This window comes from Oppia nitens, unplaced genomic scaffold (genome assembly GCF_028296485.1).
Source record: "Oppia nitens isolate AA-2021 unplaced genomic scaffold, nextdenovo-longstitch-racon4-pilon3 scaffold11_pilon_pilon_pilon, whole genome shotgun sequence".
Lineage (NCBI taxonomy): Eukaryota > Metazoa > Arthropoda > Arachnida > Sarcoptiformes > Oppiidae > Oppia > Oppia nitens.
Genome location: NW_026533190.1, coordinates 482501 through 499035, shown reverse-complemented (window position 1 = coordinate 499035; position 16535 = coordinate 482501). Strand labels below are relative to the sequence as shown.

Below are 16535 nucleotides of genomic sequence, written 5' to 3'. Positions count from 1 at the left end.
ATGTTTAATAAATATTGTGTGTTGTAATTGACATTTATTATCATTTTTTTTATATATATATATACCTGTATATTGATTGCAATGTGTCTATGAAATTACATGTATTAATCATAAACACTTAAAATATATATACATTACAATGTATTTGCAATTATCATAAATTGAAATGTCATAAAACTAGTTAGTCATCCCATATATATATATATATAATTAAAAAAAATTATTAGTATATTAATAATATATTATATTAAAAAAATAGGTTAAATCATAAAAAAATACTAAAATGATTTGCGTTTATAATCAAAAAATTGATAACAAAAACTATAATATGATATCAAATTGAGATATAAATTKGAAATTTTATTATTATTATAGTTTGAAATTTTTTCTTTACTAAATTGTAATAAATGTATAAACTTTTTTAAAGGAAAGTTTTTCAAAAAAAACTTAATATTTATTAATTAATTATTTAGTGCATAAAACTAAGTTATTAACTTAAAGTTTATCCTTAATATAATTTTTTTTTAAAAAACCTGTTTCTAGTATTTATTTTTTTTAATAGAGTTTATTATATTATAATAAAAATATTTTATATACTTTTAGTAATAATAATAATAACAATAACTAATAGATATTTTATTAATTTTAAGATAAGTGTTTTAACATTTTTTATATATTTAGTATCAGTTTTATATTTTATCAGTGTCAATTAAATAAGTGCAGTAATTTATATTGCACATTTTACTAATATTATTAAATTTTATATATATATATACAATCAAAAAAAAATATTGTATATAACTTTTTAAGTTATAATAATAATAATTATTATAAATTGTTATAAATAAAAATTAATAGTTATTTTTGTTTATCAATAATATTGTTTATTCACGTGTTATTTAAAAAAACTAATAATAATTATTATTATTACAGTATTATTAGTTAAATTATTTATATAAACATGTATTATATTATTGAGTATTTAATAAATAGTTAATATATACTGTGTATAAATATATATATATATATATATAGATTTTAAATAATATTTAAATTGTTAAAAACAATATTTTTTTGTTGAATTAATTGATTTATATTTTTGTGTTTTTTTTGATAATTATTTATATTATAAGTTGTTTTTATAAATTAAAAAAATTATGTTTTTATTAATAACAACAACAATAGTATTATCGCTAATCATTTGTAGACTATTATACATATGGTTTCGTATGGTATACCCCAGGATACCAGTGCTAACCGATCAAGATATTGAACAACGTATGTCATCGTATAAGCTGAGGACAGTTACCTTAAGAAAATTTGGTCAAAAACTATATCATCAATTGAGACAACCTGACCATCGATTTCAACGTCTGGTACCTAATCTATGGCAAAATACGCCCGAAGATGGTCTGGATATTAGTATCAAATATATTGATACCGGTGCTGATGATGATGATGACACTACCGGCAGCACTGGTAGTCATAATAATAATAAACCAGTGCTGCTATTACTGCACGGATCGCCCAATTGTTTGACACATTTTTCCCATTTTTGCCGTACGTTTGGCCATAAATATCGGTTATTGATACCGAAATTACCGGATTTTCAGGACAGTCGTCGTCGTCRTCATCATCAGCAAAATGGTGGCCACTTTTGGCATTCGGGTGACGAACGGGCAGAACTGGTCGTCGMGTTTCTTAACCAACTGTCCATTCGWGTAGTCGACTGCGCTGTMTGTCATTCGGCCGGTAGTCTAATAGCCTTACAGATAGTCAACGGCGACTACAGTAGTGGTCATCGACTGACCATCAAATCCGTGGTATTGATTACACCGCCAGTTCATCGATGGCTTACACCGAAACAATTGGACGGTATAGCCTTGGTTTGCCGATTCGGTAGCAATTGGTGGCTCCGGTGGTTAGGTTTACTASTWGTACCCGATTGGCTRCTCGTATGGTTGGGCGTCAAACAGTCACTGCTGAGGGCATCAAATGTCTTAAGGGATGAACTGTTTGCCAGTTATTTCTTTATATTATTATCGGATAGTTTAGATAAAATTCAAWTAAGATACCAGTGTTTAGCCCAGAAACAGATACCGACACTGTATGTGATGGCCGGTAAGGATAAGGTATTTCCTGTAAATAAATTTTGGGAAACTTTGGGAGTTATGGGTATAACCRATGATAATAATACTGCAAACAAATGTATTATCAATGTTACCGATAATGATAGTGATAATAGTTTTGATGATACAATGGTTACAATGGATATTAAAAATAGTAATAATAATATTGATAATAATAATTGGATTCAAGTTATAAACTTTGTAAATGGCAATCATTTTTGTTTTATTAAATCATCCGAAATATTTCATCAATTATTTGATAAATTTTTTAATTCAATTAATACTAAATTATAAATGATTATATATAAATTAATTAATATTTATATTTTATAAGTATGTACTAATTATTTTGTTAAAATAATTTTTAAAAATAAAATATTTACTATTTTTAATTTATTTATTAGGTTAACTGCTAAAATAAAATAATTATAATTTATTAATTAAATTTTTATATGACAAAAAAATTATAATAATAAATAATATATATAATTATAAATTATAAATAAATACATAAATAAAATAATTGATTAAAAAATAATTAAAATAAATATTTGATTTATAATATCAAGATATTAATTTAAAAAAGAAAACTATATATTAATTTTATACATAAAATCAATTGAATTTAAAATAAACATTTACTTTTAAAATTATTATACTATAGTTTTATAAAAAATAAATTTAAAATTATATATATTTGAGAAATTAGTTTTAAAAAATTTAACAATATTTATATAACTTTTAATTTAATTAAATTGCAATTTATTTAATATTAAATATATATATATTTAACTAACTTGGATATGATAGCATATATATAAATAATAAATTATTTGTAATAGAAAATAAAATTAAATAAATAAAATTAGTTTTATMTCTAAAATATTACGATAAATATATATAAATATCTAATAATTTGTTTTACTTAATATTTATTTTAGTAAAAAATCTATTTATTTATCTATTTATTTAGTTATTTATTGCTATAAACTACTTGATATATCACACCAAAAAAAAAATTAAAAATAAAATAAATATAATTTTGTTTTAATATGTTTGATAAACACACACCACTTAAGAAAAAATAAAATTACATTTATAGCTAAATAATAATAATAATATCTGTAAACATACTATTAAGATAGTGGGTGAGTGAGTGAGTGAGTGAGTGATACAGTAGTTGATAGCATATGTATCCAATATATATATATATAAGATATATAATATAAGACATTCAACTATAATATCGTAGTTATTATAACCACCAGTAGTTAGTAGTAGTAGTAGTATTAGTGGACAGTTGGTTGGCGTTTAAAAAAAGGGATGGATAGCTAATAGAGCTAAACATTTGTGTAGTAGTTATACTTAAAAAAAATATTGTTATTATCAGTGATATGATAGCTGTTTATATGTTTCAATATATACAGTATATACTAAAAAAAMTAACTACAATAATATCATTGATCGTATAGTATGATACCTCTACATAAATGTCCACTCACTCACTCACTCACCCACTCACCCACTAACTGATGGACAGTTTAGTTGTTTTGTTTAGTTTTACAAACAACATACATAAGCACATCATCCATAAGCGCGCAAACATCATATACTTAAATCTTATACTTAAAGTATATATATGTTATGTATTAGAGGATAGTTGGATAGTATACCGTATATACAGTACTTATCATTTATTATTACAATATTATATATATATATATACCGTATATATRTATATATATGTAAATTTATGTAAATTTTAGTTAAATACTATTTTTTGTTGTATAATTAATTATGTTTGATAATAGTTTAATAAATTAATAATTWATTTATCCAATAGAAAAAAATTAATTTATCACATATTTTTTTCTAATTAATTAATTAATATAAACATCAAAAAATATAATAATATTAAAAAACTTTTTTATTGTTTAATTGTTTACAATTGAATAACAATTAATAAAATTAATTAATATATATATATATATATATAATAAAATAACAATATTATAATTTTATTTGAAAAACTTATTTTAAATATATATTTTTAATATTCATTGATATTATTGTTATTATTATTAGTAGTGTCTTGATTTCCAACTAAAAAAAATTATTTTGTCGGTTCAACGCTTATAACTGGGACTTAGTATGTCCACCGAAGTTGACCAGTGGACAGCTATTTCCGAAATTTTATTATAACTATAAATAACTATTTGTTGGATTAGCAACTATAAAAACTTATAAATAATTATTTCATTGATTTTAAAAAATATAAGCATCAAATTGTAAAATATTGCACAAATATATGTAAAAACAAAATGTAATAGTTATATAAATTATATAAAATGTGTAAACTGTTATCAACTCATATTACTTTTTTAACAATAGAAATATTTAGTTTATTTATATAAATCATTTTTGTAAATATGCTAAAAACAAGTGAATTATATATCAGTTGAAATATTTATAAGAAAATAAATAACTATTTCAATAACTATTTGGCTTTTTTGGCAACTATATTCAACTATTTAATACAGTTTAAATAACTATTTTAACAACTATTTGACTTTTTTTAGCAACTATTATAACAACTATTTAATAGATTATAAAAAATTATTAATCAATACACTAATTATTAGTAATCTTTTTTTTTATTATTATTATATTAAATAATGTATATATTTTATTATATATACAGTATATATCGTATAACTGCTATATATATTTATTGTACATTATATAATAACTTTTATCTAATACTATATAAYATTATATACAGCATATACTGTATATATATTTCATGCACTTTAAGGAAATCAAATAAAAAAAAGTGGATAACAATACTAYAYATATATATATATATRAGATGATAGCAATTGAGTGCTGAATGAAATAATCACAAAAAATAAAAATCTTAAAATTTTTTTTTCAAGCTCATGATTGCCAGTGATTTTTATTTTGTGTGCCACTTATATATAYAGAGAGAGAGAGAGAGAGAGARAGAGAGAGAGAGAGAGAGAGAGAGAGAGAGAGAGAGAGAGAGAGAGAGAGAGAGAGAGAGAGAGAGAGAGAGAGAGAGAGAGAGAGAGAGAGARAGAGAGAGAGAGAGAGAGAGATAGTGTGTAACTACTATTATACTTGAAGTATATAAGGGATAAAAATTGCAGTAATCTATAGTGAAAATCACATAAAGAAAGAGAGAGAGAGAGAGAGAGAGAGAGAGAGAATCGTTTTGTTTAGTCAATCGATTTGATAGAAAGGCATCTATTTTGTTGCACCGGTATATATATACGGGGTATACAAAAAAAAAAGTATAGATKCAGTAGTRGTAGTAGTAGTAGTAGTAGTAGTAGTAGTAGTAGTAGTAGTAGTAGTAGTAGTAGTAGTAGTAGTAGTAGTAGTAGTAGTAGTAGTAGTAGTAGTTAGCTATCTATGAAATAAATAAAAAATAGTATAATAAGTTTTATACTACAGTGTATATATTGTGCCCAATTGAATGAACATATATGTAGACAGACACTCATATATATATATATATATACACATTGAATTCAATTGTGAACAATTTTTTTGGAAGATAGCATTAAATAAATAATCTAGCAACAATAAAATTAAATAAAATAAATTTTTACAATAAATTTTATATCATGCTTAATAAAATAAATAAATATCAATATATAACTATAAAATGTTATAAATTTTTATATAAATTTTATATATAAAATAACTTAACAAAATAATATAATACAAACTACAAAAAAAAATTTATAAAATCTAATAAATTGAATTAATTTTATTTTATTTTTAAATAATATATATATATTGAAAATAATATATATATATCGAAATATATATATATATATATCGAAAATAATATATATATATATATATATCGAAAATAATATATATATATATATCGAAAATAATATATATATATATATATCAATATATTTATATATTCTATATTCTATGTGCATTATAAAATGATTTTTATTTATATATATATATATATATATTCAATATATTCTATGAACAAAATAAAATTAACTAAAATAAAATTTCAACCTAAAAAAACATTAGTCAATAATAATAATAATAAATTTTTTAAAAATATATGTTTTAGCTTTTATTTTAATAGTTAAAATATAGTTTTAATACATATATATAATATAAAACTAATAATTGCATACAATAGCACAAAAATACAAATTTWTATATATATMTATATCTCGAAAAATAAAAATACATAAAACTTTCAGCAAATGTTAGTTTTTGCCTAAAAAAATAAAAATCTTTTTACTTTTTTTTAAGTTATATATATATATATATAAATATATTTGGTTTTTAYTTTACTGTTACTKTACTGACTAAACAAATAGCACCTCAAAAAAAACGTGAATATATTTTACAATTACTTACTAAACATTGAGTGTAATATTAAATAATATATATATAATATATATATATATATATAATATATATTAAATAAAACGGTATTTTTATGGATAAAAATTACACTCAACTTAAAAACTATGTGTGAATAAATGCATTTTATTTATTTTATTTTTTTTAGTTTTTTTTTGCTAAATTTATATTTAAATTTTGTGTGTGTGTTAAGTACTTTATTTGTATTTTATGCAAAATATATATATTATATTTATACAGTAACTGCKTTTATATTGTGATACAATAAATAAAAAAAAAATATATATATATTTGTATATACATTGATTGTTTTGTAAAAATAAATAAATATATAGATAAATATATATATATATATATAAATTTAAATAAATAAATAAAAAAATAAAATTTTTATTTGAATAAATAGGTAAATAATAAAATATGTGTCAATAGTATAGATTGAAAAAAATATATACATAAGTATTTAAATTTTTGTTTTATATATATTTTTTRTGATTAAATAGTTTTTTATTTAAAATTCAAAAAAAAGATTACAATTATTTCGATATTTATTTTATTAAAATAATATTAAACATATTATTATTATTAAACATAGAAATTATAGTCGTTTTTAATAAATTATTGATTTTAAATTATTGTAAAATTTATTTTTTTWAAAAATAGACATTGCTAATTTATCTATTACAGTATTATTATTGACTTAAAAAAATATAATTGAAATAAATTAGTGCCAATAATTGGCAAATTTATATTTTATAGACAACAACATCACACRCACACAMAAAAAAACTAACTAAGCTTTWAGGTTTAGTCAATGTCTAGTTTATAGCACAAACATAYACAGTCACACACACACACACACACACACACACACACACACACATACATACATACACACATACATATACATACATACACACATACACACATACACACATACACACATACATATACATACATACATAGACATACACACATACATACACACAAATACATACATACATACATAGACATACATAGACATACACTCATACATATACATACATACACACATACACACATACACACATACATATACATACATACATAGACATACACACATACATACACACAAATACATACATACATAGACATACACTCATACATACACACAAATACATACACACACTTACACACACATACACACAGTCACACACAATTGTCTATCGATATACAATAGTCTAAATCACTTGTGTTTATAAGCACTGGTAGCCCCAACCCCTGGAGTCGGAAACTTAATTCTAATATATATTATATACAATGTATTTATACAGATTGTGTCCATTTCTTATTGTTACAGCAGTTGCTTAATAACCTACAGTTCCCGGTAGCTCTTAATGTGCTCTCTCTCTCTCTCTCTCTCTCTCTCTCAGAGCTCTAACTCTAAGCCCAATGTATTGTTGTTGCCATAAGAGAGAGATACATAAGATTTTTATATACAGTATTGTCGTCTATATATATATATATATATTGTATATAAGCAGAGAGAGAGAGAGAGCAAACAGCGCATTAGCCAGCGCTCCGGCAGTACAATCCTACTGTAACTACCAGTGCTCTCTCTCTCTGTGCCTATCATTCACACAATATGATGAGAGATCAGGGAGTGAAACGATAGGGAAGAGAGAGAGAGAGAGAGAGAGAGAGAGAGAGCATCACTTCAACATCGACACAACAGTTTGAGTGCCAACAGTACGAGCAATAGTATCAGCACCGGTAGTCAACTATTGAGAGCGATATAGTGAGGAATGCCAGTTCCCCATAACCGACTGTGCTCTCTATCAATATACACATAGTATAGCCGTATATATGTTATCTATCTCTCTATTATAAGTATTATTATCAATAAAAACTACTGTATATATGTTTAAAAGTATTGTTCAACTTTTAGACACATACATACACTGACACACAGTTAGTCAGTCAGTTAGTCATATACCACTTGTACGGCACAATCACCTAATATACTGTCGTCAATGAAATGCTTGAATACAACTACAACACAAGTATTAGTAGTACTAACTAGTAGTAGTTGAGCACCGGTATTATCACCCACTGTTTTCAACAATAACAATAACATCATCAACAAAAAAAAGTGTACAGAATATTCTGTAACTATAACTATATATATATATATACTGTATGTGTGATTATTAACAATACTATCCAACAAAAAAAACTAAATASTTGTGTGTCAATTGATGTTATTTTTTTGTGTGTGAATATATTTATATCTATTGATACTATGAATGAAAACTAATGATAACTTTTTTTTTGTTGGTACTGTTTGTGTGTAATATTATTATTATTGAATTGTTGTGTATTTCAATGTGAATATAATATATTTTTTGGTGTATGTATTAAAATATTTGGTGACAAAATACAAATCAAATAATAATAATAGGATTTGTGTGGATGTTATTGTATGAGTGAGTGTTTAAAATCCCATAATATATACATAATATACACGTTTTATATATATATATATATATTTATAGTTAAATTTGTTTATATAGATATAAATTGAATTGAATTTATATTTACAAATAGTTTATTTGAAAAAATAATATTATAAAACAATTTTGTTGTTGTATTTTACTTTTAAATACAATTTTTTGTGAAAAAAAATTTAATTATTTATGAAATTTAGTGTTAATTTTTGTTTTTTTTAATTTATAACTAAAATTTTTTTCATAAACATATGTAAAGTGAAACTCAATTTTTTTTAATTACAATATACAGTATTATTGATAACATAATAAATTTGATGTTTTTTTTTACTGTTTAAACATAAAGTATTAAATAATAACATCATTATAAAGTGTTTTATATTGAAATTAAATTTTGTTTTATTTTATTATTATCTACACTAATATTATAGTAATATTAATAATAATGTAGAAAAACTTATTAAATATTTTCAACAACAAAAATAAAACAATTCAAATAAACTGTATATACAGTAAAAAATATATATATATATATATATAGTCAGTGACTGTATTAAAACTAATAAATTAAATGTYTCAACAAAAATAAAAATAAATTAAAAAAAATATATTTTTACTCAATTTTGTTTTTGAAACATACAATCATATTATTATTATTGAATATAAATTTTTTTTTGTGTTTACGATATATACTGTACTCAACGTGTGGACAGTTTTATTATACCCTATCGTATAACTGACTAATGACAGCATATATATATATATATAATATAATGTATTTATAGTGTGAATATACTGTATATTAAGTGAATGTGTTTTTTTAATAAAAGAGTGACTTTAGTTCATATATATATAACGTATAAATCACAGAATATATATAATATTCTAGAGTTTCCTATTATTTTAATATATACTATACATAAATACAGAATATTCTGTATATATATATATTTATAAACAACTAAACGACACAAATCATTGAGACTAATGGTAAGCCAAACAAATAAAAATTTGTATAAATATTAATTTTACATATCTTTATATATATATTTACAATACTTATACAATATATTGTTTTATATTTCAAGTATGATATTTAAGAAAAAATAATATATATATCACTCATAACTTTTTAGTTGTTTTCACAATTTTAATAAAATTTACAGTAAGTTTTTGCTTACTTTTATGGTTGAAAACACTTATCAATCACTAAACTAGTGATAATGTGAACGATAGGCCATCGTTTCGCTGATACCACTGATCAGCTTGGTCACCACATATATATATATTTTTTAGCTACCAGTGCTGTAAGCGATACGGGAGGTCGGCAGGGGTTGAGTGGACATGTGTTATAGTTTGTGAACTTTTTTATTACTTAATTCACATATCAGTAATATATATATATATATTTATATTTAAATTGTTATAAAAATGTCTAATGTTTTCAAAAAATATATATCTAAATAGCTTCGCCAACATTTTTTGAAAACATTAGACATTTTTATAACAATTTAAATATAAATATATATATATATATTACTGATATGTGAATTAAGTAATAAAAAAGTTCACAAACTATAACACATGTCCACTCAACCCCTGCCGACCTCCCGTATCGCTTACAGCACTGGTAGCTAAAAAATACCAGTGCATATGTGGTGACCAAGCTGATCAGTGGTATCAGCGAAACGATGGCCTATCGTTCACATTATCACTATATATATATATATATATATATATATATTTTATTAAAATTGTGAAAACAACTAAAAAGTTATGAGTGATTCTATTAATAATTTGATTAAAACCAATTACGGTATGGACGGCATACGGAGGTGCAGGCAATGGGAGAGAGACATGTTTAAAATAGTTAAGTACCGTGAACACCTTACTTTTAATAAAAAATGCTATGAAAATAAAATTATACCTAAAAGTTTACAAGTAATATCTAATGATAAATACCCTAGCTCAATAAGAGCTGCTAAAATTTGTAGTTTAATTTTTATATAAAAATAGGATAAATGTTTGTAAATACAAACTAAAAAAGTTTTACAGACTAGCAAATCTAAAATTTAAATCTCTTAATTATTTATTACCAAAAAATATGTTAAATATAATAGAATCTAGAAATATTAAATATTGTAAAAATTTAAAATCAAAAATTAGAATGAGACAAAAAAATAAATTCAATAAATTATTAAATACTCAATTGTATTTATCAAACAATAATATATTTAATAATAATAAAATAAATAATAATAATAATAATAATTCAAAATGGATAGTTAATTTATCTAATAAACATTTTAATAATGATGAGCAATATATTTTAAGTTTAGATCCTAAGTTTCAAGTAGTGCCAAACAAAATTATACCTGAACAGTTTATATCTAATATAGAAAGTAAATTAAAAAATTTAATTCAAAATAAACCAGATTTAGAAAATATTAGAATAAATTTAATTAATAAATTAAAAAATTATAAATCAATAAAACCTAATCTAACAAAAAAACAAATAACTAGTTTAAATAAACTAAAAAATGATAATGATATTGTCATAACATATGCCGATAAAGGCAATAAAACTGTTATTTTAAATAAAATAGACTATATAAGTAAAGTAGAAAATATTTTAAATGATAAAAAAATATACAGTATTATTGACACTAATAATATTAACACAATTGCAAACAAACTTAAAAATATATTAAGAGATCTTAAAAATAAAAATTTATTAAATAGAAATGAATATTATTATATATATCCAAGTTATTACAATATACCTAATTTATATGCTTTAATAAAAATTCATAAAGAAAATAATCCAGGTAGATTAATTATCCCCTATTTTAATCACCCTTGTTCAAAATTAGCAAAATATTTAAGTGACATTATTACACCTACATTACGTAATAGCTTATACACATTAAAAGACTCTAAACAATTTGCAAATATAATAAAATCACAAAAAATTAAAAACAATGAAATAATGATTTCTTTAGATATTATTAATTTATTCACAAATATTCCTTTAGATTTTACATTAATATTAATTAAAAACAAATTATTAAACGACAATACACTATCTAATAGAACTAATTTAGATGTAAATAATATTATAATTTTGATAAACTTTTGTATGTTTAATAATTGTTTTACATTTAATGATAAATTTTATATCCAAAAATCGGGAGCCCCTATGGGTTGCAATCTGTCTCCAGTTTTAGCAGAAACATTAGTTAGTTATATATTTGAATTATCTTTAAATAATTGTAACTTTAAACCTAGTTTTTTAAAATTTTTTGTTGATGATAGTTTTTTAATTATAAACAAAAGATATGTTGAAAAATATTTATTTCACATTAATAAAATTGGTAAATCTATTGGTAATATTCAATTTACTATAGAATATGAAATTAATAATATACTAAATTTTTTAGATGTACAACTTATAAAAAATAATGAATCTATAGATACACTCGTATACCGCAAACCTACACATTCTAATAGATATATTGATTTTAAATCTCATCAATCAATACAAAACAAAAAATGTATAATCAATACACTAGTTAATAGAGCAGTTAGTTTAACAAATCCTAATGAGAAATTAAAAGATGAATTAAATATTACAAAACAAGCATTAATAGAAAACAATTTTCCTAAAAAAATAATAAATGAAACTATAGATAAATGTTTAAATAAAAACAATAATAATTTGTCAGATAAAAATAAATTTGATATCACCAAAACTATTTCAATCCCTTATTATAAAAATTTAAGTGAAAATATAAGGAAAATTTTAGCAAATTATGATATAAATGTTGTATTTAAAAAAGGTTTGACAATAAAAAATTTATTAAACAAAAATCCGTTAACTTTATTAAATAAAAATAATATAGTCTACCAATTAGATTGTATAGACTGTTCATTTAAATACATTGGCACTACATGTAGAAAATTATCTGATAGAATTATTGAACATAAAAAAGCAATAAATAATAATTATATAAAAAGTAATGTAGCTGACCATGTTAGATTAACTAGTCATAACATTAACTTTGATTATCCGAATATTATTTATAATGAAAAAAATAAAAGATCAAGATATTTTTTAGAGAGTTTTTATATTGAAAAATGCAAAATTAAAAATATTAATCTTATGAATGACCAACAAAATAGTAAAACATGTATTCCCAGTACTTATTTATCGCTAATTAATAATTAAAATGTTTGCCAAACTAGCCCTTAAAGGGCTAGTTATGTTGGCGAAGCTATTTAGATATATATTTTTTGAAAACATTAGACATTTTTATAACAATTTAAATATAAATATATATATATATATTACTGATATGTGAATTAAGTAATAAAAAAGTTCACAAACTATAACACATGTCCACTCAACCCCTGCCGACCTCCCGTATCGCTTACAGCACTGGTAGCTAAAAAATACCAGTGCATATGTGGTGACCAAGCTGATCAGTGGTATCAGCGAAACGATGGCCTATCGTTCACATTATCACTAGTTTAGTGATTGATAAGTGTTTTCAACCATAAAAGTAAGCAAAAACTTACTGTAAATTTTAATATATATATGATATAAACTTAATATAATATATCATATTTTAAGACATAATATACTATATATATACTGTATATTTATATACAGTATATACTATATATATATATATTTTTATTATATGATGATGTCTTAGATATAGTAAATTGTGCTAAACTTATATATACTGTAATATATTATTAAGTTTTATATATATATATATACTGTATATACTGTATATACTGTATATAGTTATGTATGATATATATAAAAATAGTATATATAATAAATTATTGTTATTTTTTATGTTGAGTTTAGTGAGTGAGTGGGTGAGTGGGTGACTGAGAAAGATATATATATATATATATAAAATAGTTTATAATATTTTTCATATATTATATTCTCCTCTCTTAATGAAAAATAATGACAATTTTTATGCGTTATTTAAGAAACATTAAGATTATTATTATTATATGTTTTATTTCGTTGTTTTTTTGTGATACACTTATGATATTGAAGTACTTTATATATATATATATAATATAGATAATAATAATAATAATAATAATTTTAAACATTTAAATATATGGTTACAATTTATAATAATAAATATTTTAAGTACAGTAGTATTATTATTATGCATTGTTTGCATATTATTATTATTATTATTATTATAATACTTTATATAACTGTTGTTATAAATAAAATACTATATATATATATCTTAAAAACATAACAAAAAATCCCTATAGTCTACTATTTGGTAGCAATAATATCATATATATATATATCTATATATTATATTTTATTTTATCTAAATAAAATATAACTGTATTTTTATTTTATTATTATTATTATTATTATTTACTATCTAGAAAAAAATGCCTATGAGACTAATTTAATTGTGTGATAAATCTTATGATAATTTATAACTATATATATGGTGTATATATATATATATATATATAGTATTTATATATATATATAGTATATATAAATATATGATCAATAAAAATACTGTAAATGAAAATTATTGTTATTGTTATTATGGCATTTCAATATACTGGGTATATATTGACTTAAATATTTTTTTATTTTGATATTTTTATTTTATTTTTTATATATATATAAAATAAAACACTAATATAACACACTATTAAAGGTCTAAATATTTAACACATATATACACACACATACACACACACACAAACACATACATACATACACACAAACACATACACACACACATATACATACACACACAATGGGTATAATAATAATACTGTAAATATAATAAAATAAAATTTAAAGTAAACAGTTTATAGCCTATAATAGTCATATAAAATCATATTATTATATATTGATATATCATACATACAGTAATATCAACATTATATTATCTAGCTTAATTATTATTAAATAATTTTGTAACTTAATCTAATATATATTGAAAATTGTTAATCATTTTTTATATATTAATTTTATATAATAATATATTTCTAAAAAAATAAAGTTTAATATATAGAGATATTATATTCATATAAATATATTTTCTTTTATATAAAAAATTTTTAAAAGATAAATAATGCCAAAAAAATGTATTGATATATACAATACATTATATATGTAAATTCAAAACAGTGATTAATATCAAATATCACAATTTATCATCATCATCTTATATCATAATGTATTATATATGTAAAGTATAGTATTGACAAACAAACATACATATATATAATAACCCTCCTAAATTTATTTATGGTTACCACCCCTCCCCCACCCACTAAATCTCTCTCTCTCTCTCTCTCTCTCTCTCTTTATGTTGTTGTTTTAAGTATATTGAAAACAAAACAAAACAAAAAAAATAATATAATTTATGTCCATTTAGTTTACACAAACACTTTAAAGCACTTCACAAACAAACAAAAATACATTAAGAAAGAGAGTGAATGAATGAAAGAGAGAGAGAGAGAGAGAGAGAGAGAGAGAGAGAGAGAGAGAGAGAGAGAGAGAGAGAGAGAGATGTCATCAAACGATATGTCAGTGAAAACTAATTGTTTTATTTTTTTGGTTGGTTTGTCGTACTTTTAGTATACTATATATATATATATATATACAGTATATTATTAATATAAATCTATGACACCTCTCTCTCTCTCTCTCTCTCTCTTTCAATAAAAACGATTAATTTTTATAATCATTAATACTATTATTAATATACAACAATTGTATACAATATTATTGACTGACAATTTCATATATTTTGTTGTTGTCGTTGTAGTTATTATTGGATACATTGACTTAATGTGATTGAATTATATATATATATATATATATATATTTCATTAATTTTATTATTAGTATTATTTCATTAACACAGAAATCTATCAAATATTAGTGACAACAAAAAAAATGATAGATTTTTTTCTACTCTCGATTCCTATTGTATATTATTGTCAACTTTATATATACAGTATATATATAAAACCCCCCGATATTATTAGTATTATTATTATTGATAATAATAATGTTTGTTTCATGTATATAAATTATATACAATATTATACACTGTATATATACAGTATATTTCCTATAAAAACATACCCACTATACTATCTATACCCACACACACACACACACAACACAAAAATATTTTTCTAAACAATTAATCATTTTATGACTAAATTTTCATCACTTAATATAATTTATAATATATATATATTATACTGTATAATAATACTATATATATACAGTATATATATAAATTTGTGGCTAATATGCGCCCAACACTTGAATCCCAGTCTCTCTCTCTCTCTCTTTATCTCTCTCTCTCTCTCTCTCTCTCTCTTTCTATACGTATGTGGTGTCGACATATAAAATGCCAAACCAATCATTTTTTCAATGATTAATAGCTATAGAGAAAACTTA

At 21.5% G+C, this 16535-nt stretch overlaps 1 protein-coding gene across 1 annotated transcript; it reads left to right on the top strand.

The window, feature by feature from the left end:
• The first annotated feature begins 1174 nt into the window (after positions 1 to 1174).
• Positions 1175 to 11928, top strand: LOC128952953 (uncharacterized). The gene is made up of 2 exons (XM_054298434.1): positions 1175 to 2330; positions 11917 to 11928. Exons 1-2 carry the CDS (start codon positions 1230 to 1232, stop codon positions 11926 to 11928), a joined length of 1113 nt encoding a protein of 370 aa, XP_054154409.1. The 5' UTR covers positions 1175 to 1229.
• Positions 11929 to 16535: the final 4607 nt, after the last annotated feature.